At 43.1% G+C, this 27,188-nt stretch overlaps 1 protein-coding gene across 8 annotated transcripts in view; it reads left to right on the forward strand.

Annotated features, from left to right (window-relative positions):
- The window catches only part of LOC138299904 (membrane cofactor protein-like), a 439,137-nt gene that overhangs the window by 405,761 nt on the left and 6,188 nt on the right, over positions 1-27,188 (forward strand). For all 8 annotated transcript variants that reach the window (XM_069238611.1, XM_069238612.1, XM_069238618.1 and 5 more), the window contains one exon: positions 9,578-9,616. In XM_069238611.1, coding sequence (XP_069094712.1) covers positions 9,578-9,616 — 39 coding nt within the window. The remainder of the gene's footprint in view (positions 1-9,577; positions 9,617-27,188) is intronic.

Consider the following 27,188-nt stretch of genomic DNA (forward strand, 5'->3'; position numbering starts at 1 on the left):
GTCCTTTTGTTACTTGCACTTTAAAAGTTAAAATCCTAATATAGAACAGTAAGCTATTAACTGTCATCAAAGAACTGCATGTATAATACAAGGTATGGTTTTTTCCCCACAGCATTTCAGTATCCTAATGTTGCAAAAGCGATTAATTTGGGTAGAAATCAATTTTTATTAAAGAGAATCCACAACCAGGGTGTTACATTTTAAATTCTGAGTTTGTGCTTCTCCAGAGCAAGCAGTCTTAAACTATACAGCCTACCAGTATGGTTGACATGTGCCCTCTATACCTTGTAGCCTCTGTCTTATGTATCATTTCTTATACATGGATTTACACAGGTATGCTTCATTGTCTGTGTCTAATGTGTGTATAATGTACAGTGATCTCACACCCTCAACTGGTTTGAATGGCGCTATAAAACAAATTAAATGTATCTGAGAGAGAGTGGTAATGGAGACTTGAGGGGCGGTAGTGAGGGAATCGGAGGCAGAGCTTGTCATTGGGGGAACCAACAAACATTGTTGCACAGGGTGCCACCAGCGCGAAGGCCAGCCCTGCTTGTACAACACACCATTTAACAATTTTAGTGACTTTCACCCTAAATTTTGAGTCTGAACTACAAAAGCAATACTATCCAAGTGAAAGCCACTATGCCTCTACTATTATATGTATCCACCTTGCACCCGGAGGGTGGTCTCTGCCCGAAGGTATAAATAAAGGAGCGTAAAGTTGCTTGTGGCCTTCACTTAAAGGTAGTTACTGAGGCCATGTTTTGCATGTATTGGCCTACTCTGGGGCCTAGACTAGAGAGGTTTGTCCCCTTGCTACACTGGCAATAAGGGCAGAACAGCCTGTGTCATCGCCCCTGGCCCGCATCAATACCAAGAAATATATCTGCAGTAACCTGCCCACAACCCTGCAACACCCTTACGGTGCCTTACCAGCCCACAGCAGTGGGCCCCTAATCGCACAGTTGACCGACTAACCGTTGAAGTTGGCAGCAAGGACACCTGCGGGCCTCTGACTGCGTGGCCCCAGCGACCCCACTCATCACTGGAATCTGGCTGGCAAGGAGTCGGCCTGCACAGCACGCTGGCCTGCGCGGCCTACAATGCTGCCACACAGTGGTGTGACAAAGGCCCCCACAGCCCTGAGATCCAGGGGGCCCCCCCAGCACTGTACACGGTGCACGGGTGGCAGGCCCCTGACTGGGTCCAGGTGGGAGGGGACCCCTCAAGCTTTGTCACGCCACTCCCGCCACAAGAAGGCCTAGCTGCCTCACACTGGCTCAGCTCTCAAGCCACCATGACCATGAGTACATGCCTTTTTTTTTTTTTTTTTAACCATCCTACACCGCTCACTCGCTGCGTGGGCCCAGACAGCTGCGAAAAGGCTGCAGAGGCCTGTGCACCTCACCAGAAACTGATTGGGACAACAAATACAATTATAACTGCAGTAAAGGTATAAACGCACATCTTCAGACAAGGGAGATTCCTTTGCCTTAAGTGCCTGCAACCTCATTATAGTCCCATACAACTGTTTCATACCGCATTCTACTGTGGTGATGACCACAGAGCGGCAGCCTTGCAGTTTGGGTCAGACCATGGCACAGTCACAGCACTCATGTCATGAAGGTGTGCGACGAACTAGGGGCAAAACCCCTCAAGGCAGACAACAACCCAACAGTGCGGGGTAATGAGCTCACCACTGCAGCACGGCCAGGCACCCCGGTGCATGTCCCAAGAGCTCATTCCTCTGTGGCACCAATACCATCGTTCAGCCAGTTGTCGAACCCCCCACGGCGGCATGGCATTGGTGCAACTGGCTTGGGAGGCTGCTGCAATACTTCCATGCAACAAGGGAGGAAGATGGAACTGTCATGATCGATTTTGGGGGCAACAAACTGTACAAGCTGCCAAATACAGGAAGGGATGACAATTTTGATGCAGCAGTGGCTGCGCTCAGTAGATACTTTAACCTACAACACAACCCAGACCATGAGCTTTTAAAAAAGGACCAAGCAAAACAGACCGACGTGGAATCAGTAGACATGTTCTACACATGGCTGAGGAAGCTCGCCAGCACCTGCATAGGCCTAAGCCTGCACGAGGAGATTCACACTCAAATCATACAAGCTTGTCACTCTAGCTTACTGCGCAAACTGATCCTTCAACAACCAGGCATATCCCTGGATGAGATGCTAATACTAGCCAGGTCGCATGAGCTGTCAAACAACCGCACAGAAAACATGGCAGCGGCTCTGATCCGACCCACCACCACTGTGCGTGGCTCGAAGACAGCCACGGTTAAAGAGGAATACGTGGACGCCATCAGAAAGCACCAGGCATCTCCCTGGCCAACCAGCACCCAAAAACGAGGCAACGGAAGCTGCAGAAACTGCAGTTTTGAGCACAAGATGTCTGATGTCTGCCCAGTGAAGGGAAGGACGTGTTCCTGATGTGGAAATGTCAACCATTTCTCCAAGGTCTCGAAAGTTGAAAAAGACCATGGTGACTCTACACCAGCTGTCTCTGGACAACGACCCGACTGGTGGTACACCAAGGGCCTACTCAGAGACCCAGTACAAAGAGGAGAAGGAGGAAGACATCTTCATCATTTCCTTTGCAGGGAGAGCAGGACAGAAGAAAAGACCACCCCTGCACAGTTGACATCAACGGCATTCAGGTGGCAGCACTCATAGACACCGGGGCCTCAGTAACTGTCAAGGTTGCAGAGCAATATGAAAAACTGACACCACAGCCACCCATCTTGCCGAGTAAAGCTAGGGTCTACATGTATGGGAGTACATAGCCACTGCCACTCCGAGGCACGATCGAAGTGACAGTGTTGTGTGATGGCCGCCCAGCAAAAGTGAAATTCCACATCGCCAGAGGAGACACGGAAACCCTGTTATGTGCCACATGGCTGAAGATTTGGAGCTGGTGTTCACAATTCACATGCCAATGCTATGCTACAGGAATTCCCACAACTGGGAAACCTAAAGGGAAAGCAATCCCATCTCCACATCGACCACTCAGTCAAACTGACTGCTCTACAGCACTGGTGGGTACCTTTCCATCTGAGACCCCTGATTGAACACGAGCTGCAGGTGTTGGAGGAGCAAAGGGTGATTGAAAAAGTCCCAAGCCCCACTCCAGGGGTGTCAACCCTAGTCACTGACCTGAAACCAAAACAACGGGGTTCCATCCACCTAGGCATGTACTTGAGGCTTCCCAACAGAGCGAATGAGCGGGAATTGCACCTCACCCCCACCATGGATGATAAAGTTGCCGACTTCACTGGGGCCAAGTGGTTCTCTAAGTTAGACCTCAACTCTGGATGCCATCAACTGGAGCTGACCTTGGAGAGCCGAAACATTACCATGTTCACCCCTCACATGGGTCTCCGACGCTACAAGAGGCTAAGCTTTGGCGTTTTATCTGCCACTGAGGTCTCCCAGAACGCTATCCATGAACATTGTTTGGTCTATTTGGTGTCATCAACCTGAGCAATGATGCCCTTACCTTTTCTGAGAGCACTATGGCAGGCTAAGGGTGAAGCTTCAGAGGTTCTCAGACGCAGGTTTGATGCTACACAAGAAAAAGCGCTTATTCTATCGAAATTCGTTTGACTTCTTCAGATACATCTTTTCCAGCGATGGGATGCAAGTTGTTTCCAAGAAAGTAGAGGCAATCAAGAACACTCCCGTCCCTCAAAACCCAACCGAGGTGAGGAGCTTCCAGGCAATGCAATGTACTGCAGGAGGTTCATCCTGAACCTGGCCACGATGGCAGAGCCTCTGACACCTCACCCAGACAGATGCCTGGTAGGATTGGGGCCCAGAGGTGGAAAAGGCATTCTAATCCATCAAGGAGGCCCTACTGGACCAGGCCACAATAGCTTACTTTCATTCACAAAGGAGAACGGAAGTGGTAGTGGATGCCAGCCCAATCAGTCTAGTGGCGATCTTCAAGAATGACAAAGCCAGGAGTGGACACCCGTAGCTTATTCAAGCGGAGCACTCTTGACAACTGAGACACATTAGCTCAGATCAAAAGGGAGGCCCTTGTGATACAGGGAGCCTGCCAGCACTTCCAACTGTACCTCCGCAGGCACGAAATTTGAGAGGTCACTGACTACAAATTGCTGGTCGCCCTCTTCACTGGCACAGCTCAATCTGCATCCCAAATAATCAAGAGGTGGGCAGCACTGTTGCAGCCATACTGGTTTCAGCTCATCTATCACCCAGGAGTTAACAGTCCAGCTGACTATCTCTTAAGGTACCCGCAGCAGAACATATCGCTAGAGACTGGAGGTGAGAAAGAGCAGACTTAATGCTTTGTGCAGCTGGTCGTAAAGATGGCAGGTCCCACAGCGCTGACAGTGGCAGAAATCCAGGAAGCCACCTGCAAAGATGACAGCATCCAAAAGGGAAAAGAGGCTCTGGCCAGAAGACAGTGGCAACATTTCCTTGATGGGTCAAAAATGCTCACTCAGGAGGAACGCATGGCGAGGCAACTACTATGGACAGTGCGGAGCAAGCTCTCGGTAAGCCGGGATGGCCTAATGCTCGAAGGACAAAAATAGTCTATGCCATGCTGTCTCTGGGACTGAGTGGTTAGGTTGGCCTATCAAGGGCATCATGGATCTGCCAAGACTAAAGATCATTTAAGCATCAAAATGTGGTTCCCAGGGTGGGACGCCTTGGTGAATGAGTGGGTGAGGAGGTCACCCTTGTGCGATAACTGCTAGAGACCAACCTCCTGCTCCTGTACTGACAGAGGACCCTAGTGCCCAGCTGTGGTCAAAACTGAGCATGGACTTTGGGAGCTTACCAGACGGCCTCCTGACTGCTGTGCTGACCAATTCCTGCACACGATTCCCAGTAGTCGAGCTGGTAAAGTCCACGGCATTTGAACACTTCAAACTTGTACTGGAGAAAACATTCACAATGTTAGGGCTGCCAGAAGAAGTCAGAAATGACAATGGACCTCCCTTCCGTGGTCAGGAGTTCCAGGACTACCTTATGTCCTTTCCAATTTGACATTAAGGGATCACCCCGCACTGGCCCCAAGCCAACGAAGATACCTAGCAGTTCATGAGGACTTTGAACTGGGCCTTGCAAACAGGAGTCGATCAAGGAGAGGAGGTGGAGAGGTGCCTACACAAGTTCCTCTGAGCATACCGACAGATGCCCCCCAGCACCACGGGCTGCACTCCCGCTGCCCTGCTTTTCCCCCTCCCGACTGCATCCCTGCCAATGCCAGTTGACAACCCATGACATTGAATGTAGAGAGGACTCAGCAATGAAGACAGAAACCAAGTGAAAAATGGCAAACCAAGGTTTCTGATCTCCAGGCAGGAGATCTAGTTATAATGAAGGATCGACACCTGGGGTAGAAATTCCGGACCCCCTACTAACCAGAGGTGTGGGAGTTTGAGAAAGTGGATGAAACCATGGTGACTGTTCAGAGAATTGGGAGGATGGTCAAATGGTTCAAACAAGTGGTCCTTGTTGATGAGGCAGAAACAGAAGACCTTCAAGAGGAGTGGGAAGGTAAAGCAGCTAGAAGTCCCCTGGTCAGGCCGGCCAGGGTAGAGTTGTTGCCCAAGGCTCACTCCAAAGGTTTGTGATCACAAGATATGACCAACATAGAGACATCTGCTCTGAAGATCCCGTGGAGCTGGTCAGCCGAAGCCAGAGAGACGGTCTTCACCCCAACCCTGCTCTATCCAACAGCTATGGGACTTTGTTTGCTACCTGTGATTGATCTTTTGACATTTTGGCTTTCTTTATTAAACCATAGGAGAGATAGAGACACCCGGGCTCTACTATTTTATGAATCCACCTTGCACACAGAGAGCCAGGCTCGGCCCGAAGGTATAAATAAAGGAGCGTGAGGTCACTCGTGGCCTTCACTCAAAGGTAGTTACTGAGTCCATGTGTTGCTTGTATTGGCCTGCTCTGAGGCGTAGACTAGAAAAGTGTGTCCCCTCGCTACACCAGGCACTACTTCACATTGGGATGTCTTCCTCCATTCCTGTCAATAACTACCTGGGAGTGCCCTCCCCTTGGATAATGTTGCTTATGTGTTCTTAATTTTATGTGGCATTATGGACTGCAACTAGTCCTTTGTAAATCTGTCTTGCATCACCCATACTGAGAAGGTACATCCAGAGCTGATAGGCCATGTTCCGTCTGAATGGAGAGAGGCGTGCACCGCAGCATCATCTATCCTGTACCAGTGGTCTAAAACTTGATAGACCAAGACAAGTTGGTGCAGCTGGTACAGTATGACAGCGCTTTCCCATTGCTGTGGCACTCCCTTCTACTGTAGCCATTTGCTTTATCTGGCCACACCCCATCTCCCTCGTTTCAGATTAAACCTCTGCCCCACCCCTTTCATACTAGAATGATCTGAGCATTACAGTTGACATGATATAGACTGCCTTCATTGCCCTTATTCAACATCGAATCTCATGTTGCTTCTGCAGTCACGTTTTGCACAAGCTACCCTCAACTTTTTAAATTGTTCATTTTAATTCATTGTAGGTGGGCTTAGTTGTGAGTAGATGAACCCTTCATGAATTTGTCCATTTCCCCAGCCTCACAAGAGAGACAATGTTCATCAAAAATGCTGCCTATGGAATGAATTTCTTCATAACTTTAGAGTTTCTTTATTTGGTGTTAGATTTGTGATTGTTTAATTTGATTCACTGTGATACAAACAGAATGAATGTGTGATTCCGTGTCATTTTTAGGTTGAGCCTCGACAGCACGCATGCAGTTTCTGCAAAACCTGTTGGGATGAGTATAGGACTTTGCTCCCGGCTCCCGGCTGCCGCTGCCTACCGCTCACCATAGGTTGAAGGCAGTGTCGCTCTCATTTTGTTGCCTCCTAACTGGTTGGGCAGCAGATAGGTCACTTCCTGTACTTGGCTGAGGAACACCGGCCAAGTACAGTTTAATGACGCCTAGAATGTTTTTCTGCTGTTTGGAGGAACTCTTTTTTTTTTTTTTTTTTTTTTTTTTTTTTGTCAATTGATTCCTGTCTCGCCTCTGTGAGCAAGCACTTGTGTTTGCATGCACAATTCATTTTCCAAGTTTGTGTTTTTGTAAGATGATCTTCGGTCCACACGCAAGGTAAATTGGTAAACAGGAAAGGTCTATTCCGCACTGTACAGCACGTCTGAATCCCAGCTCAACCGCCCTTAGAATCCCTTATACCCCACGTTCTTTCTCTTGTCCCCATTCCATTCCAACCCCCCAAGGTTCCTTAAAGGAAACCAAATACCCACAAATACAACAGTTTTCTTATTCGTTACTATACACAATCAGAAAATGCACGTAGTACTGTCTTATGTGTGTGTTTTTTTTTGTTCATTTTCTTTTTCTCGTGGCTTCATGTAGCGAGAAATCAACGGGAATGTATTAACTCCTAAACGCGGCTCTCTGCACAGCAGGAGAGCTGATACTACAAAATTCACAGGGAAACTCGTCCCCTGTAAGCTTTCATAATGTTCTAATAATGCGGATAGAACACAATTATGGGAGTTCGGTCAACTCGGACTCAATGGTTTTACAGTTAGCTTACTCCACGCCGCAGATTAGTCCACATCGGTAGGTAAGTCTTCGCTAAAATCTCCAGCTGACCTTCATTTCTTATATGTGGTGTTACGATTTTAATGAGTGCGTAAAAACTATTAGCATCGCGGGGAAGATTACCTACGGGATTTCCATAAATATTTCACAATGTCTACTGTAATCCTATTGGGGCGCTGCACGGAGTGGTTACCAGGAATCCTGTGCGTCAGCTGCAGCAGGGGACAACTTTCAGAGTCACGCTCATCTTTTTTCCTCCTGTGGTTCGACTAAGAATAAAATGACATCCTCACTTTTTGCTGCAGATTCAGCAACATGACATTTCCGGCTTCTGCACTTTACATCAAATATCCATTTAGGGCTAATTGTTAACTTCGATGCGTTACAAAAGCAGCGGCAATAAACGGGAACTGAGACATGGCGCTTGTCACCAGTTCCTGAGGGGAGACAGTTGTCATGAATCTCTAGGAGAGTGCTGAATGCTAACAAGCACAAGTTTATTAGCAATCATTTCAGGAGTCCTTGATCTACAGGGCTATTTGTAGTAACTGCATGGCTTGCAATGGAAACAAAAAATAGTTTAAAACACAACCTGCTGTGTGGCTAGAGAGTCGGACAACTAGAGCTCATATTTGTCTTCGGAATGGGGAAGTTCCAAATGCATAATTAAAACATATTTATTTTACCATTGACTATTGGCTTACTCCTATTTTGAAACACTATCCAACGGAGATCCCTGGAGTTCTCTTTGAAATCTATGACATTTGGGCGCCTCGTACTATGTTGCAAAAAAAATTACACGTGATAAAAATATGAACATCAAATGATGCGTTATAATGCACTTGAATGCTGAGCATTATTACCTAAAGAGGGAAAAGTTTTTTTGTGGTGAATCCACTTGCTTTTGCACGCAAAAAAAAAATACGGGAATGTTCCCTCCCCATTCCCACCTTATAGAGGCAAGATTCATTCCAAAACTATTGGCAAGACTGACAAACCTAGGAGTGTGTGGGTCACCCAAAAACCATACCGCCAGAACAGCCACATTAGCAAATATATTATACATAGAATTCCACCACTCCTGGTTCTGTGACTCAAAAGGTGAAGTTATGTTAATTATTTTCTTTTATATGCCTAAGAATAGCTTAAGGCATAAATAACATAAATATGAACTAAGATATATACACTTTATATACACCGGAAACATTCTGTTTACATTACTTTAAAGATTCCTACTGGTATTCCACAAACTATAGCATCTCTATGTGCGGTAACAAAATGGTGACCAAAAGTAAGTGAATTTGGTATAGTTGTAAGTAGTTGTTATAATTTGCAGGACACAGGCTTAGACAATCGATATTATCACAAAGTTACACTGAAGCACTCCAGCTGCACTTCTCACTCTGTACTGCTCATATGGCAGCACTCCTATTGGATCATTGGCAGCATTGCACTAACCATGGACTGCCCATCTTGCGCTCAAGCCTCTGTTACAAGCTAACAATGCAACCTTGATCGCCTTCATTCCTCCATTGTCCAGTCCTGCTCGCTTTATCCAAGAAGACTTTACTTGGACATTGTGCATAGACCATTGTACAGGCTGTGCAATGTGTGCATGTTCTTTAAATATACTCCCTTTGGCAATAATTGCATGACCATGCTTCTTCCAAATGCTACTTTTATTGTGGTGCCCTCTAGGGGATGTTCTGACCATTACAGTCTAATGCCAGGTGTATGAAGGAATGCACAAACACAGTTTATTTCTGATAAAGGTTTAAGGTGGTGCATGGCTAACTACGTATAAGAACCCAAAGGCGAGATTGTCATTTACAACGCCAACAGCACTAATTCTCGCTAATGCGAGACCTCCTATTACAAATGCATGTTTTTACTGTCAATACTATTGGGTGTGTTTGAATTTGCATATGCACTCTTGATCATTATTCGTGACTATAGTTTTACTTTCTATGTTTCTTAAGGTCCAGACGGTGATAATGGAGCTGCACATCTTATTGTGGGTGAGTAGGAACACGGGCGTGCATATGCATCCTTGAGTTTGCAGTTTAGTGTATTTTGTTATTGAGCTGCATGCAAACCTGGCTCAGAGATGTGTAAGTAAAGAAGTCTTGGAGTTTAAGAAGGCTAACGTGGCTGGCAGAACCCACTGTCTTGTGTCTGCCACAGGATGGCAGTGCCAGTGTAGCCTCGTGGCTAACACGATTATTTTTAATTCAATTCAGTGTGTTTTGATATTTTGGTTTCACTAAAAGGTATGCAGTAAGTTGTGGAATGAATTCTGTACATTCAAAGTTTTGTTTTTGTAATTTCCTGTGAAAGTCGGGTAAGGGAAATTGTCACTATTTTCGTTAAGGCCACGTAGTGTCTAACTTGTTGTCTTGGAATATAGACGGAAAGGTTACTTTATTGAGTAGGACGTCTTTTAGCAAGTTCTAAAATCTTATTAGCTAGAGGTAAATTGTAAAGCAGAGATATAGCAGTATATGCATATTTAGTCCAGCAGGACAGTGGTGTTTGAAGTGCAAGGGAGATGCTGAACGTAAAAAAACGAAGTGACTAGCCACAAGCCTGCCTAGATTATTTGCATTTTCATTCCATCCCCTCACTGGAAAAATCAAGCCCAAAAGGGCCATTTCATGAATAGGGTGAGATGAGCCACTCAAAACTCCAAGAAAACTCAAGTCTTCTCTCTATACCAACGTTTTGGGCCCTGCTCACCACCAGTAATACATCTACACCCATAAAATGTATTTGTATAATGCACTTTCATTCTATGGACGTGCCATCGCTTAGAAAATCTGCATAACAGTGGCACCCCAAAACTTGAGAGGGTCCAGACGGTGTCTGAGGCAAAGTGTCCCTAGAGAAAAGATTCAAACAGTATTTCAAAATGGAGTTAAGAAAAGGGTGTTCGCGATCACAAATCTGGAAAAACTATGAAGGTATATTACAAATGTAAATGTGCAATACAGGAAATAGGAAAATATAAATGCAGCAGTAATCTCAAGATTATTAGATTTAATTTGCAATAAAGGCTGTTAGTAATAGGAATAGTACAATAATAAGCAGAATCTGTAAAATAGGCTATGTCACAAATGTAGCGAAAATCAATAGAAAAGCTGGCAGCATCCCTAGAGGCTTGGGAAAGTGTCATGGCTCACCCATAAAATCAAGGGTTTATATAGCCACTTTCTGCACAGGAATTCAGGAGGGCTATTATAGTGATCCAAAAGCAATGGCATCCGTCACACAGCTGTTCCCTTGCAAGGATGTTTGAAGAGATGTATGTATGCCTTGCTTCCTTCTTGGTGGGTTGTTTCTTTTACTTGGGCCAACATTTCGCTAAAGTGCTGAAGTCTAGTTAACAGCCAAAAGGCAATCTGGAACAATAGGGTCGGCCCAGGAAATCTGCCAGGTTTATTGTATTGCAACCAGGGCTGGCTGTAGTGCTGGTGGTGCCCGGTGCGACAGTCTCTTTTGGTGCCCCAACATCACCCCCTCCTTCACTACTACCAGGCAAGTGTACCCCCTCGTCTCTCCATTGCCCCCCATCTCACATACATTTAATTTCAAAGGCTAGTTTTACTAATCCCCTCAGCTATCCACATAAAATACAGTTCCTTGCAGCAGGCATATGAACACTCTGTTGTACATTATGGTGAGTCAAAACTACTGCCACTAGGCAAACCTCCGATCTCATTCTGTAGCAGGAACATTAATCACAAGAGTTATCTTGACACTTTTATTGCTGTCTGAAAGTTGGACGCACAAGGAACTCCACAACAGGTGCTTTTAAATCAGGAGTTATTGCTAAATGCAGCGCCCCGCCCCCAAGGTCATTGCACCGTAAAGCTGTCCCTAATTGCAACTGTGATGCCACAGAGTTGGTCAGACAAAAACACAAATGAATTACTAATTAAGAGCAGTTGTAGTGCAGCCCTTTTAGCAGCAAATTGCATTTATATTTTTGAAGAACAGCGGGTTAAAAAAGGAAAGTTGTGTGAAATTTCCAATGGCTTCAAAATAACCCATCTCTTCACCTTCTGTTTTTTTCATTTTGTTTTAAAAAGCTTCCAGAATGCAGGTAGGTCTTTCTGCTTATGATGACAGGTGTATTCTTTCCCTAAGAGAACCCCAGCTTTCCTACAGCAGGCACAGGGTGAGCTTGTGATCTTTCTGTGCTGACCAGTGAGTGGTTGTGCTTGAGTTGTTGTGTGGCAGATTTTATTGTGTGGGGTGGCTTCTGACCGAAGACAAGCCCTCTAGTGGAAGACTCATGCTCTCTTCCCCTTCACTTCCTCTCCTTTTATGGGGTTTTATACAGGGCTCAAGTAGAGTAGACAGTGGCATATGTTGATGTGCTCTTCCGTTTATTTAGAGTGGTCTCAATGTTACTTTGTCACCAGCAAGTTGTCGTGACTTGCTCCGGCTTGTGGTGACACAAAGGCACACAATAGGGATTGTCAACATCCCTAATTTGGTCCATAGGTAAGCAGTTCAATTATCTGCACAAGCAGACAGGTTTGACTGCTTACAGATGCCTTCCTGCTTCAGCAGCATAGATTGTTGTTCTGTATGAGTGGACCCAAAAAACATAAAGACTCACAATATCTCCAGTGGGCTGCCCATTCTGAACATCATCCACCACCCAGCCTTCTACCTTCTCCCAATGACCCACAAGCAGTTATCATACATCCCCAAGGGTAGGCAGCCTCACCTAGGGATTCTCATACTGACTCTGTCTTCAAGTCATACCATAGTTCATTGAGAGGGAGTTCCGGTCAGTCCAAAAAAACAGAGAGATTTTTAAAGGGCTTCCTCTAGGGAACAGAAAGGGATTAAAATACAGCTCTGCCATGGAAGCATATGTTATTACTTATTTGCTTCTGTGGATAATGTGGAAGAAAGTTGTAGAAGCTGCTCTCTCATTTCACACATTGAGGTAGGCCTTCAAACTTTAGTGAGGAAACTTTTTTTACCGTTGTCATCTAGAGAGCTTGAGTGTTCACATACCAAGATTTAAAAAACATTTCCACTTATTGCATACTTGTTTTATATTGCCAAAGTGGCATAGACTTGGTGATGGGGATACCCAGTTCCTCCAAGAAACCCGTCAACCTTTTTTATGGCCATCAACATTTCTGCACATTAGACATATGAGTTTTCTCAGCTCCCTGGACTTCATCAGAATGTCCACGTCCTTCTCTCTAATAAATGCCCATATCTTTCAGGCAGCCATGCTTTATTCCGTTGTGCCACCCAGCTATGGCTTTCCGCCATGTTTTAGCATTTCATCGGGTACTCTGGACTGTGGCATGACACATCTCCTCCGAGATACTTGTTGGAGCTGTTGTTCTTGTGCATTACCACAACAGCTCTTAAGACTGTGGCATTTCTCTGTGCTGCACTCTTCCCATCACTTCAGTGACCTGGCTCAACCCAACCTTCTGATCACGCCTCCTGCCTCACGGCCCAGCTATCCTGTTGGCTTGTGGCATCAGTTTTTATAAGGGACCCATTTACTACCATGGCCCGTCGTCTTTCATTGTCTACACTGTGAGGCGGCACATGCTTTCTTTACACGTTTGTCATTTCAGTTAAAACTTGGCAAATGCATAACATACTACATAGCCTTCCACATTCCTCCTGTTTATGCTGGTTTTAACATTCATTGTGTTAAGGCTTCAACTTCAGTGCCTTAAATTTCTGTGATGTAATGTTCTGATAATAGTGCCATATCAAATTCTTCATGTTCTAAGACTAGCACCCCACCTCACCCAAACGTTATGATAGAATTTGTGTAAGGCATCCAACATCACAGCATAATTGTTCTTTTTAGTATATTTATTATTACAGAGCACATACACGCATGTTTTTCATCCTCTCAACGACATGCAAGGAAATGTGACTCGCCATTTTCTTTTCCTTGTTAAGATAGGTGGAACCTCCCATCACAAGGAGGGTGTAGCTTTGTGCATTCAACACTTATTCGATTCAGTTTTTTTGTATAACAAGATACACTCATTAAACACACAAAAGGTACTGCAGTGGGTTCATATTCTGCACCAAAATACACGCATTTGTTTAAGGGCAAATTTGAATGAGCGAATGCAAGAAAAAGATTATTTATGAGACCCGCATCATATTGTATGCCTGTTTTATAGATGATATATTTGATTTGTAAATGATCAGTATATGCGCTCCAGCGTATCCACAAATAGTTAAAAAAGATTACTCTGAACATTGAACTGGCATCAAATATAGTAGTAACACAATTTCTTCTCTGGATTGTGAGAGCTATATAACGGAGAATAAACTACAAACTAGACTTTACAGGAAAGCAACCTCTACAAACAATGTTTTGTACACAGTCTGGCCAACCTGACTATCTGAAATCAAACATTCTTTTCAGTAAAATGTTAAAAGTGAAAGGGCTGTGCAATGAAAAATCTAAATGCGAAAGTATGAAACATCAGTTTGATATTCCAACAAGGGTACACTAATAATGCAATTAATGCATTGGTAAAAGCACAAATACTGGAAAGAAATGAACTCTTAAAGATATACAAGAAGAAAAGTAAACATCAGGAGCAGACACTTGCCGGATAAGATTTAAAATCAAATTTACTGCATTGTTTACAAGACTTTGCAGAAACGTTCGTATATTTTGAAAAAATACATTCACATTTAGAGTTACATTGGATCAAACCTAGACGTATGAGATCTATGAAATATTCTTATTCCCATTCTCACCAAGGGTTATCAAGACACACTTAAGAAGACACATTATTAGTCACTGGAACAAAATGACATTTGTGTAATTGCTTACATACTTATACACAGGAGAGAGGGAAACTGAATACTCACTCAGAAGGATTGAGGCATTCTGGATCAATAAAAATAATATAATCTATAATCATTATAGACTGAATACTGATTCTGAGTTATAAATGTATGTTGGAGATGGCTGTTCTTCAAGAAATCGTAATCAATTCAAAGATGTGGTAATCTGTTACCATCAGAATGCATTAATTCTAGTCTACCAAAAGCTTAGAGTTGGACACCAGGGGACTGTGGCCATTATGGTACTCCCTTTCCAGGGGTGAAGACCTGAGAATGGATACATGATTCTTTTGAATGTCACCCTTATGTCTTAGAAATTATATCTCTTGATTAGCAATAGATATTATCTGAATGGTGTGGGGATATTATCAAATGTGTTCCGCTATCGAACCAACTCCGTTGACATGGCCCAGATATTAATTATGCAAAAGGTGCTTTCGACAAGTACAAAAAAATTAATATTGGGTATTAAGAACTTTATACCATCTACAGTAAACACTATTTGGTCAGTTCCTTATGGATGCATAGTGGTGGTGGCAGGAGTTTGGGATAGAGAAGCTATTACCATAAAGTTAATTTAATTCCCATTGGGGTTCCACCGTGACACACTGGACAGGCCTGGCAACGGTATTCTGTAATGGTTTGATAATCATTGGTGAGGGCATGAACTTGGGTATCTCAGTATGAACGGGTGGGTGATCTTCATCAATGTATGTAGGTTCTAATATGTGATATTCTATGCTAGTGTTGTCTGATCACGCCCCGTGATTGTCTGCCAGAAGAGAGAGAGGCAATACCCCATTTGGATGCTTGGGATTTGAAAGTGACAGTCATTTGGGTTAAACTAAGGCATGCCTTTGACAATTAATTTACAGAAATATTGGATAAGAACAATGTGAGGTGAAACTGTGGGAAGCATACAAGACAGTCATAGAAGGTCAGGCTATCTCCAACATACTGGGAAAGAGACAGAAATGGGTAATTAGGGCAACAGATATCTCTGCTACATCTAGACAGATGGTAGCTGAATGGTGGGAACCCAGTGATGTATGAAAGTATCAATCATAAAATACAGGAATTAAATGCACTATTTACTAGTCAATCCTGAAATCAATACACAGCTACGCAGAAAACCTATATGAAGCTGATCAGAATGGAAAGGTTAGTGAGCCACTAAGCATAGGTAAGGTGGGTTGCATATGGATTGGATCTGTGCTGGAAAAACGAGAATTCCTGTTAACTATGGGCAATGAGATATTGCCAGTGTTTGGAAGCCGCTTCCAGCCACTGTACGCCATGAGGCTAAATGTGAATGAGTCAGACCTACTTGGTTTAACTGTAGAACTACCAATCCTGACACCACAACCAATAAAGAGATCCTGGATATTGGCTCAAAGGTCATCATATAGATGAATAGAGTGAAACTCCCTGGCCGCAATAACTTGCGACCTGAACTTTTTTAACATCCTTCCAATAAACTTGCAGATCATCTCCTGTTAATGTTTGAGGAAGGTAGGCACTGAGGGTGGTACAATAGTGATAGTACTTAAGAAGAGAAAACACAAGATTAATTGTGAATCACTTAGGCCTGTATTCCTGTTAAATCTTGAGACCAAGATCTACACCAAGGTGCTAGTGAATTACTTCTGTGCACAATAAGGTAATTAATCCATCTAAATAAATCTGCATTCATTCAAGTTAGGAAGAATAAACATAATCTGAGGCACTTCTTCCAAAACATAGAATAAATGAGTGAGGTCTATAAACCTGCCGCAGTCCTCATGCTGGACACAGCCAAGGCCTTTGATGCAGCTGTGTGGGTACATGCGTTCTAGAAAAGTTGAGCTGTGGGTCCTCTTTTTAGGTCGAGAGCACAAGCGCTTTGACCTGTTGTAAGTATTGTGGGTTTTTAGCCATGCCAATCTCATGGCTATCACTTTCATTCGATCCAGGGCTTGCCTTTCAGAAATCACTTGATGTCATTGGTAAATGCTCTTAGTTCCGCCTTGAGGCTGTTTTTGTCACTCCTTGCAGACTGCCCCTGTTACATGGATTACTAAACGATTGCTGATATACTTCAGTGTGGGCAAACTATTTGTTTGCTCCTCACCCCCTTCATGCTGCATGGCGCCCATGGCACTCACAGCATGAACAAGCACAACAGCATGAACTCAATTGGCTGTATTGGAGGGCTGGTCACATTGTTCACAGTTAACTATTCAGAGTAATTTCTTGTGGCTCTCCCCTTGAAACACTTGAGATTGGTAAATGCTTTACAGAAATCCTCAAAACAAAAGCGGCTCTCCCTGCACAACAGGAGAGCCGATACTACAATATTCACTGCACCCTGGAAACTTGCCCCATAATGCTTTGCAGGGCATTACTTTTTCAAAAAATTTTGCTCATAACATAGCCCGTAGTGGTCCACCACCAAAACGTTCAGCATGACACTCTTTCTGTCCAGACCATATCTGGGTCCCCACACTAGGTTAATAAAAACCATTCCCATCACTCAGTAGCTTTATAAGCACTTTCATGGCTAGAACGTTTGTTTTATAACTAGGAATAGCTTGTGTTTTAAGGGCTTTGTTTGTAATATCGTTGCTATAGGCTTGCTGCCCCTGAAAATATGTAATGTGCTATGCCTCTAGGGGCTAAATATATGGTTACACTGCATTATTTATTGCCATTTTCTTTTAGTGTGGTTATGTTCTCTAGGGGCTAACCATATAGTTACATGACCATGTTTCTTACCAAAGCTATTTTCATTGTGGTGTCCTATAGGGGCTGTTCTAAGGAGTACAGTCATATCAACATAATAAAATATTTCTGCCACCAAAACTTTCCCCATAATGCTTTTCAAGGCATTACCTTTACAAACCAATTTTGCTCACAACTCAGCCTGTGGTGGTCCTAGCCCAATGGGGGCACCTTCAAAACATTGAACACAGTGTGCTTTCTGTCTACACCATCTCTGAATCTCAACACTATATTAGCTGGGACTCCAAATTAATAACCCCCTACCACCATTTATTATCAATGTAAGTTCTCTTGTGGCTGGAACTTTTGTTTTACAACTGGGAGAAGTTCTGTTCCATGGGTCAAGTTTGTAACCACACGCAATAGGCCTGCTAGCCTTGAAAATGTGTTATGCACTGTGTCCTCTAGGAGATAAATATATGGTTACATTACCTTATCCCATTCTATTTTCATGTAGTTATGCTCTTTAAGCGCTGACTATAAGATTACATGACAATGTTTCTCCCAAACGCAATTTTTATTGTGCTGTCCTCTAAGCCTTTTGTGCAAAGACTGGGAGCAATGTACATCTCATCAAAGGGGTGTCATGCAACAGTCAGGTGACCTTGGACACTGGAAAAAATGCACATTTGTCTTGGCCATGAAAATGACAACATTCTAAAAGTGTCCTTTTCAAAATAGTAATATAAAATTCAAATATATCATTCAAATACAAGTCCTTGAAACTTCTTTCTAGCTGCCCAAAAACTGAAATCAAGCATAAGAAGCTGTTACAATGAATCCCAGTATATTCCTATGTGAGATCTGGCCTTGCGTTAGTGAAATCCTGCTTTGTTCTTTTTTACTGCCAGTGCATGGAAAACATTAGATTTATTACATGTCCTGCTTTTCAAATACTATGTGCCCTTCCCTGTGGGCATTTAGGCTCAATCTTAGGGGTGACTTATAACTTTATAAGTACTAAAGAGGAAGAGTTGGGCCTGGCAAAATATGTATTTTGCCAGGTCGAAATGGCAGTTGAAAACTGCACTCACAGCCACCAAGGGCAGGCCTGGAGACATGCCTACACTGCCACGTTAGTGTGTGCCATACTGAGTGTTTCAGCCCACTTGCAGCATGTCATGTGCTGGCCAAAGGTACCTATTGTGCCACATATTAAAAGCTTATAAGTAAAGTAAATGTGCAAATTAGCTGTGTACAAATTTTACTGTGTTAAATAGGGAGAGTGCAAGGATTTTACCACTGGTTACAAGATAGGTAAAGTGCACGGAGTCCGATGGCCAACAAAACTGGTTCAGCAACAGAAGGCAAAAATCTGGGGTCACCCTGCAGAAAGGGTACATTACCAACAACTTGAGTTAGTGATCCCTCTAGGATCCACACAAGTGGCTACCTGCCACTCATTCTCGTGCTTCCTTGAATATGGAAGTTCGCCCATATAGTCAGATGGCTGGGACTTCACAACATAGTGGATATCCCAGCAGCTCCATATTAGCAGAATTAAATGTTTTACATATGTCCAATCACTAGTACCTTACATTTAATCTTGGGCTGATCATACCATGTCTGCAGGAGCCTATGTCCACAAAGTGGTTTCAGTCTTTATCAGTTGGATCCCAATGCTGGTGTGACTAAAGGGCTGCAGGACCTGGTTTTGATCAATGTAGTATTTCCTCTGGTCAGTTTCAGTTGGCCAGAGACTATTGGTACAGGACTTCCTCTTGCAAAAAAGTATGAGAGCTTAAATAGACTTTATGCTGTCAGGTCCTCCATGTTCTTTCTTTGGACAAAAGTATGCAGAGTCTTCTGAGCAAAGGTTTTGCCTCTGAAGTTTCATTTTTATTCTACAATTGATGCAGCTGGGATTCTGGTCTGCTGTTAAAATTACTCAGCAGGCTCCCAGGGTAATAAGATAATTTGATTTTTGCATTAGTGGACACATTGGCATAAAGGAGGAAATTACATTTCCCAAGCATTCAAGAAGGGACGATTAACAGGAACACTGGTAGACTGGAGAGACCACTATCAAAGGAGCATCTTCAAAGACCAAGATGATTTTCACTGTTAAAAACTTATTGTTGTAGATCTCATGGTGTGCACCATTTTATTGTAGCCATTATGCCAGTGTGGACTCAATTACCACCAAGACTTTCTGGTCATTATTCTTTATCTTGTCAAGTCTCAAACCTTGATCTTTGTCTTCCTACCATGTATAGTCGTGTTTGTTTTTGTACATAAAGAAGTGTCTGGGGACCTTTTTGTAGCAAAGGGGGTCTAAAATGTAAAAGGAATGCACTCGGAGTAAGGACAATGAAGAGGAAGACTTGAACTCTGCTTAATGCAGATTATGGTAAGAATTCAGGTCTGTACCTGATCACGAGTGCTAAGAGTTCTGGAAAGGTTGCTGAATCGCTAGATATTGCCAGTGCTTGGTTGAACTCCCCACCTTCATTTATTCCGGTAGCCTATCCCTCATGCTTTCCTCCTTAAAAGAGCCATGTACCACCCAAGGCAAGGGAGTTAGGTAAAGCTCTGTCTTAATGCAGGGCTTACAGTTGCTTAAGGCCCCAGATGATTGCTCCATATGCTCAATTTTCTGGTGTACATTCTCTACTCCTTGGCCACTATATCCTAGAGATTGGGTGTTAACTCAGCACCTATGGTTTAAGTGCCCCAATACCCAGGAGTAGGACCCTGGACTGTAGGGAGCTAAAGTGAAAGGAGTGCCTGTGTACAGCAGTACTTGGGGTAGGTGTGCTTGTGGTAGGAGTGAAAGTGAGTGTTGTCTAAACTGCCACAGGAACTGAAAACATGTATATGTCAGCTACAATATTCTGTTACCCAGTTGTGCTCAAGGCAGTTGTTCTAGTTCTTTGAGTGTGAGGCCCAGTTGTACTAATCCGAGTACTCTAAATTTGCATTCTACTAGTGACAGATATCATGCTTGTAATGCAAAGTGTGTCTATATAAAAATCTCAAACACTGGGGTGGTAGTCTGCATGATTCCTTGGGAGGTGAAATTAGTGGACGGGTGAGCTTATCCGTTTTTGGATTACAATGAGACTATCACGCTATGACTATTTGTAATCAGTCTTCTTACTTTGCAACATAACTGTATCCTTGACACATCTGGACCTGTTTAAAGTTCTGCACCAGGCAGTACTCCCATTGTGAGATATTGGCATAGGTAAAGCAGGGAGTTCCCTTTTTAGGTCGAGCATAAGCGTTCGACGTGTTGTATACTTTTAAGTTCAAATTATCTAATTTGTTGGTTGCAGTGTCCTTTAAAAATGCTTGTTTGCTAGTGATCAGTTCTGCCTCTTTGTCCTGACTTTTTCTCTAAGGGAGCAGCGTCCTGTTTATCCCTTCTGTAGGGGACTTTATTTTCCCTAGTATTTGCTGGTTGGTTTTACACTGTGGGTGTGTTCAGTCCCTCCTCCCGCCAGCTCCCTCCTCCCCACCAGCTCCTTCTGTAAATATAAAACAGCAGAGGGGCTGTTCCAGAGCCAGCTCGCCGTCGCTCTTTCTGGCTTTATATTTCTGGTCACCCTACCCTAAACAGAGTTTTGAGAGGGTTGCGAACTGTACTCTGTAAACTAACCATGGGTGGCAGCTGTGTAACGCACACATTTACACAGTAAAAGCTTCTACAAATTTGTGGGAAAGAGAAACCTGAAACTCAAAAAATGGGCACCAGTAATTGAAGAGTTATGTCAATTGAAAATAAAAATTACATTTTAGGTGCTGATGTCGATTAGTCAAAGGGAAAAAGAGGGTGCACCTGCTTCTATGTGCTCGCGGCACAAGTGCGCGCTGTTTTCAATCACCTTCAATGATGTCCAATTTTAATTGTACTTACACTGTATTTAATTCTTTTAAGAGCAGTATATACAGTATCAGTTAACTAGCATAAACCCATAGTGTAATGGTCCCTTAGTCGTCGCGTGGGAACTGCTTTTCTTATTACCCACAACTAAAGTATCCCGTTCCAAGATGGCTTCCAAGCACGGCATGCCTTGCATTTGTCTGCGCCCCCTCTTCTGTCACTTCCTCATTTCAGTGTCACGAGACGTCCCTCATGAACAACTTCCTCATGACATCTCCTCCCCACCATTCAGACTGAACATCTGGTAGAATGCCGGCGCTGCTGGTTACATTGACACATGTTAACCCAAGGCTGACCACCACGGCTGATCTCATGCTGCGATTTGTGCATTCTGCTGTATTTTATCTTATAATGTTCATCTGATGCATGTACATCCACACGTGTGTTTTTAACCCCTCTGTCTGTCCGTCCACAATTTCTTCTCTTCCCTAGTTTTATTTTGTCTCTCCCTGTTTTCTTGGCCATATTTCTAATACGGACAATGAAAGGTTCTTTCATGCATACTATTCTATGAGCCCAAATAGATTATTTTCAAATTAATCCAACCTGAGGGATATTTCTAAAGGTTGAAAATCAAGCAAACAATGATGTCTGTGTCATTTCTAAGCACTTCCGTGCGGTACAACGGACAACAGTAAATAGCCATTGCGCCATTTCCCCCAGGATCACACCATTTTGGTCAGGTGGAGAATCATCTCCAGAACCCCCCTCCCGCACCTACAGTCGCCAGTGGCTTTCAAGGGTTTTCCCCTGAGTGCCAGTGCAAGAAAGGGCAACGTGCCCCTTGCCTTCTGGCTGCATAGTAAAGGACAGCTGTAATTTGGGTGTAGAGGGACCCTCACATCCATGGGCCTGGGTGCCACTGCTCCTGCTGCACCAACGCTAGAAGAGTCCCTGACAGTTGCAGTTTTACTACGAGAAACATCTCCTAAAACTTGAAACACCACGAAACGAAGATGTGGCTTTACAATGCATTACTTTGCGATTTATGATCACTTACAAGAATATATTACTTGGACGTATGGTGCTAATGTTATGTTTGCAGACTTCTGAGAAATGCAGGCTATTTCCAGCATGAATGTAAACATAACCTGTGCTTCTAAATACCATGGTTGCATAGTTGGTATGTATCAGAAGGGCGATGGACTGTTCCGTAGGTAATTTCTCTGCTTTTTTTGTCAAATAATAATTAGCAGTTATAGCGATTATGGAATGTTAGTGCAATCTTCAATTCCACGTGAGAACAAATGTTTTTTGGCTTTTGACTCTGTCCGTATTAAAACAATCAACACAACAACCGTTCTCTCAAAATGATTGGTCCACACAACTTATCCCGCCCCTCCCCTTTCGTAGCTGTCTTTCTAATTCCGATGACACCAAAGAAGCAAGTTGCTGAACGGGCAAGGAATGCATGGGGATAGTGGGAAAGAGAGCTCTTTCTGAGCACGGATGGATCTGCTTCCCTGGGGGTGCCATCAAGGAATCCAGTAAGGGAACTTTCTGCAGAGGGTGAGTTTCGGGGCATCCTTGGTACCTACTTCTCTCTCCATAGCCCAAGGACAGATTAAATTATCACTTCTGGTCTGAGAACATTCCATGGGCTTTACTTTTTATTCTAGGACAGTGGTTGTCACCAGGTATGTCATCTTCCAGCATTTACTAATTCACCCTGGATCCCTTGTTTCTTGTCACTGAGACTCGTGCAAACCTCGGGCCTTTATTCCTTTATGTATATCACTTTCTTGCTGCTTCAGCATCCCATTGAACCAGTTTTAAAATTGGAAAAAACAAGTGCAGGTGCTTATAACTCGATCAGTGGCCTAGTGTTGGGCTAAGTGAGAGGGTTACTCTGTACACATTTAATGGGATCAAGATTTTCTTGATGTGAAAGTGTGCACGATGACAGTCTTTTCTAGTATTTCTAGAGTATTCTTTTTGTTCTTGCATGTGTAGAATAGTGCATTTAATATTGTCTTCACATTGTAAATGTGTAGACATAGCTGTCAAGATTTCACATTGGTAGGTGTGACATTTTCCTAATTTCAGTGTAATTATCAGTGACATTTCAATCATTACGAATGACACTTTCTCGCTAGCCACATCAAGCAATAAAGAAAACTGAAACACATAAATATCAGATATTCATTTGAGCAATGAGAAACTCTTAAAAAGATCTTAAAATTGCTGCAGAGCACTAGAAATGGAAGGGCACTAACACAGTGCCCTTCTAACCTGATCGTACTGTAAAAACAAATGTGTTATTTATTCAAAGCATCCTCCACCCCCTCAGCTCAGCACCAAGGGCCATGTCAGAAATTCCACAAGTAACATAAGGATTTGTGTGACAAAAGCAGTAGCACACAGCTATACTCATAAAATTCCATTCTGTGAATAAGCTAGGTTCATGTTCTTTGCAGCATGCTCAGTAACCCTCTGTGCTACTTTATGATGAGTGAAAACTGCCAGTGAACTAAACGCTGATCTCGCTCCACAAAAACATTATTCACCAAAGTTATCTTAACATTTTTGTTGTTGCCTGACACCTCCTGAACACACAAGGAATTCAGACTCATGCCATGACTAGACACAACCCCTGGGAACCCCACAGCACGTGTGTTGAAGTCAGGAGGTTGGACGTTGATTTAAATGCTGGGTCACAGGAATTATATGGCAGGAAAAGATGAAGTTATGATTCAGGGTTGACCAGTTTATACGGCATGAAAAGTCCAGTTATGAATTTACGATGACAGTAGCTCTAACTGAAAAAAATGCGAGACCTATTGCATTACAAATGCTTGTTACTTTTCGGTTTGTCCTCTACCTACCCAGAAAGCCCTGCTGTGTTGAGATCCATGTTGCTGCCAAGTTTTAGACAGGTGAATAACAAGAAAAAAACAAGGACGGCATATCACTCCCTCCTAATTCACCAAATATAAGGCAAATTGACTGATACAAACTAAGTTCTCCCAGGATGAGAGCAGCTCACCATTAACTCAGATGATGCTATGTCACAATTGCAGGAGCTACTTAGGTCACTTCAGAATGAAGTAAAACAAACTAAAAGTTAACAGGTATTGGGAAAACCAATATATTTAGCCTTTTCCAACAGGTGTGATTTAGTTTTAATTGCAACCACATGCTAGAAAGTTTCAATGAAAATGAAGAAAACCTACTGCCTACACATGGCAGCCATATACTTTCAATAGTTGTTTTTTTTAGTTTTGTGTTTTAAATTAAGCATCAAAGGTCTGCCATCTTAAAGCTGTTGTGCAAACTGTATGATGCACAGTGCTGTTCCAGAGAGTTGCCATGTTTAAAATCAACTTGGCGGCCACCTTGAGAAAGTAAAACATTGATGGAGTGTGCAGAATAACCTTCCAAGAAGGCAACAGTTTTTAAGCTGTTGGCACTGTAGTGGCCACCCGACTGTCAGAGAAGGTACTTTTTCCAGTCCTGACATTTTCACTTATACATCCTTGCTATCAGATGTGATAGTATAGTTTGTTCCACTGGAAAAAAACAAACAGGACAGCACTATCCAGAATGTATTATGCTGATACACAAAAGCATAAGACTGGAAACTCTCCGTAATGACCTGGAACGCATAAGCTGTGGGGCACTACTTGAAAATTGCTTAAGTGCCAGGCACTCAGCATAAGAATTTAGTTGAAGGTACCAATGGGCTTGGGGAGTTGCCAATGCTCTGATTACCTGCTGATTGATGCAAATTCAGTAATGGGAGCTGCTGGTGCACCTGCCATTTCTGTAGCACTAACTAAAGTGTCTGCTGAGCCCTCACTCTTTTGCTTTGAGACCTGGATGGCAGGATGGGATGCTTTCAATAACACAAGGTGGGTACTCCATTACATCATCCTAGACTCTGCTACTGTGCTCAGCCTTCATTCCCGTCCCACAAAAATCTTGATGGACAAAGTGGAAATGCATCCTTTTTATGATGCCGAGACACTTCCTTGTCTTGTGCAAAGGAGGTTTGGGATCAGTCTTGACCTTTACTCCCTAAACAAATTTATTTACAAGCAACAATTTGAAGATAAGAACTTCCACAAATGTTTAAGGTTTAGGACTATAAACTGGATCATGTCACTGACTGAGATAGATCACTTGTTCTACTAATTTAGAGTGCTCCACAGAGAATATAGGTGATTTGTCATGCAAGGGAAGTTTCTCCAGCGTGCAGGCCATTTACTGTGAATGACCTGTGCTTCAAGAGTCTTCAAGGTGATAACAAACCGAATCAACAAAAAACACATTTTACTTCCTTATTAAAGCACATGGCCTGGTTGTGATGTATCTCAGTTAGGAGGCTAATCTAATTGTACTACAAAGTGTTCAGTAAATCTAGATATATCCTTGCAAGCAAACTATAGACTCAAGAAGACTGCAGTTTGTAGATGATCTCTTTGACCCAACTATGAGGTAACAGTCTTGAAATGATCCCTCTATTGTTGATTAATTCAGCAAGCAAGATTGAGAAAGAGGTGCTTCTAGTAGTACCTGAGAAGCCATTGGAAGCAGTTATTTAAATACTTGTCAGACAAGAGTCTAGTGTTTTCAATACTAAACACTGACATCCATCGGTATACCATCACTGATTGGTAGGTGAGCACATCTAGTACATCATTCATCTAGTAGACTGCTATCCACTCTGTAATGCAACAGATGGGAACAGTCATACCATATATAAAATCAAATTGAGGCCTCCTGCATGTTCGCCTACACCATTTATTTAACAATAATTCAGGAGAAACAGCCTGTTGCTACTTTAGCTTTAGCCAGGACAGCATTAGTGACTGAATTCCACTTCTTCAACCCCCTCCTTTCCACTAATCATCCCTCTCCCCTGTCCTCCACCCTCTGTTGCAGATCCTCCCCCAGGCCGAAATCCCTCTGCTGCTGTTACTCAAGTTTGTGTGTTAGCATTAGTGCAAACAGTCTATAAGCCCCAGTACATGATAGTGTCCAAAGATCACACCATTTATTCAAATTTGGATATGCATCGGTATTCCAGACCAAGGCCGACTTCCATGCTGCATTGCATTGGCACTTCATTTACAGCAGGTTGGCCCAGAATTAGTAGTCACTGGCTCTAAAGCTCTGGTTTCTGTTGTTGCTGAAAAGACTAGTGTAGATTTTGACCAGCTGTACTATTGTTAGATTCTGTTTAAACTAAGGGGGCAGAGTGGGATCCAGCCTTGCTTGGAGAAAAGCTATACAAGTATGGAAGTGGGCACAGTGCAAACAAATCCATGTATTATTGATTACTCTGACAGGAGTATTCAACATTTAGGTGGCACATCGAGCAAACTTATACTGGTCACCATTGAGTGGCATACAGCCTCAGCAGTGATTCAAGCCATTTTGGTACTTGGAATTTGTCAACAAGAACTGCCTTCAATTCTGAGCTCTACAGTGTAAGATGAATTCCATGAAGACATTTTCCTGCTGCCATGGAGTTTGCTTGTGTTACACTTTACCCCCATTTCAAGTCATACGAAAGGTCTTGCATAGAAACAAAATGGACAAGGCAGAGTTGAGCAAGAAACATGTGGAACACGTGTGTTGGAATTCTCTGTGTCCATTAAAGATACTTACATTGAAAGAGAAAATACTGTCCCAGTAGAAAGTCTATTCATCTAACACTGGAAACTACCTCGCCCTTAAGGCTGTACTATGAAAGGATGACATCCATATATGCTTCTTGAGAGGTTTGTGAATCTTCATCATAAGGTGACAGTCTGTCAAATCTACATATGCTACACAATGGAAGAAATGTACTGACCACATACGTCAAAAGAAATAAACCAGCTACATGTTGAAGAGAAAGATGCACAACAGTTTACAAGTGACCTTGCTCAAGAATGTCGAAAGAGAAACATAGATAAAGCATCTCTAGCAGGTAGGTTATTGGTTCTACGCTTATCTGATCAAACTTTCCGAAAACTAGGTACAGCTTCACGTTTTTTGATCGGGCCATCTAAACTTTTATTTTTTTATTTTTTTAACAAAAATCAGATATTATGCTCTTGTGGAACTAGAGCTTGTTAACTTTTTTGACGCAACCC

Source organism: Pleurodeles waltl, chromosome 6 (assembly GCF_031143425.1).
Source record: "Pleurodeles waltl isolate 20211129_DDA chromosome 6, aPleWal1.hap1.20221129, whole genome shotgun sequence".
In the NCBI taxonomy this organism is placed as follows: Eukaryota; Metazoa; Chordata; class Amphibia; order Caudata; family Salamandridae; genus Pleurodeles; species Pleurodeles waltl.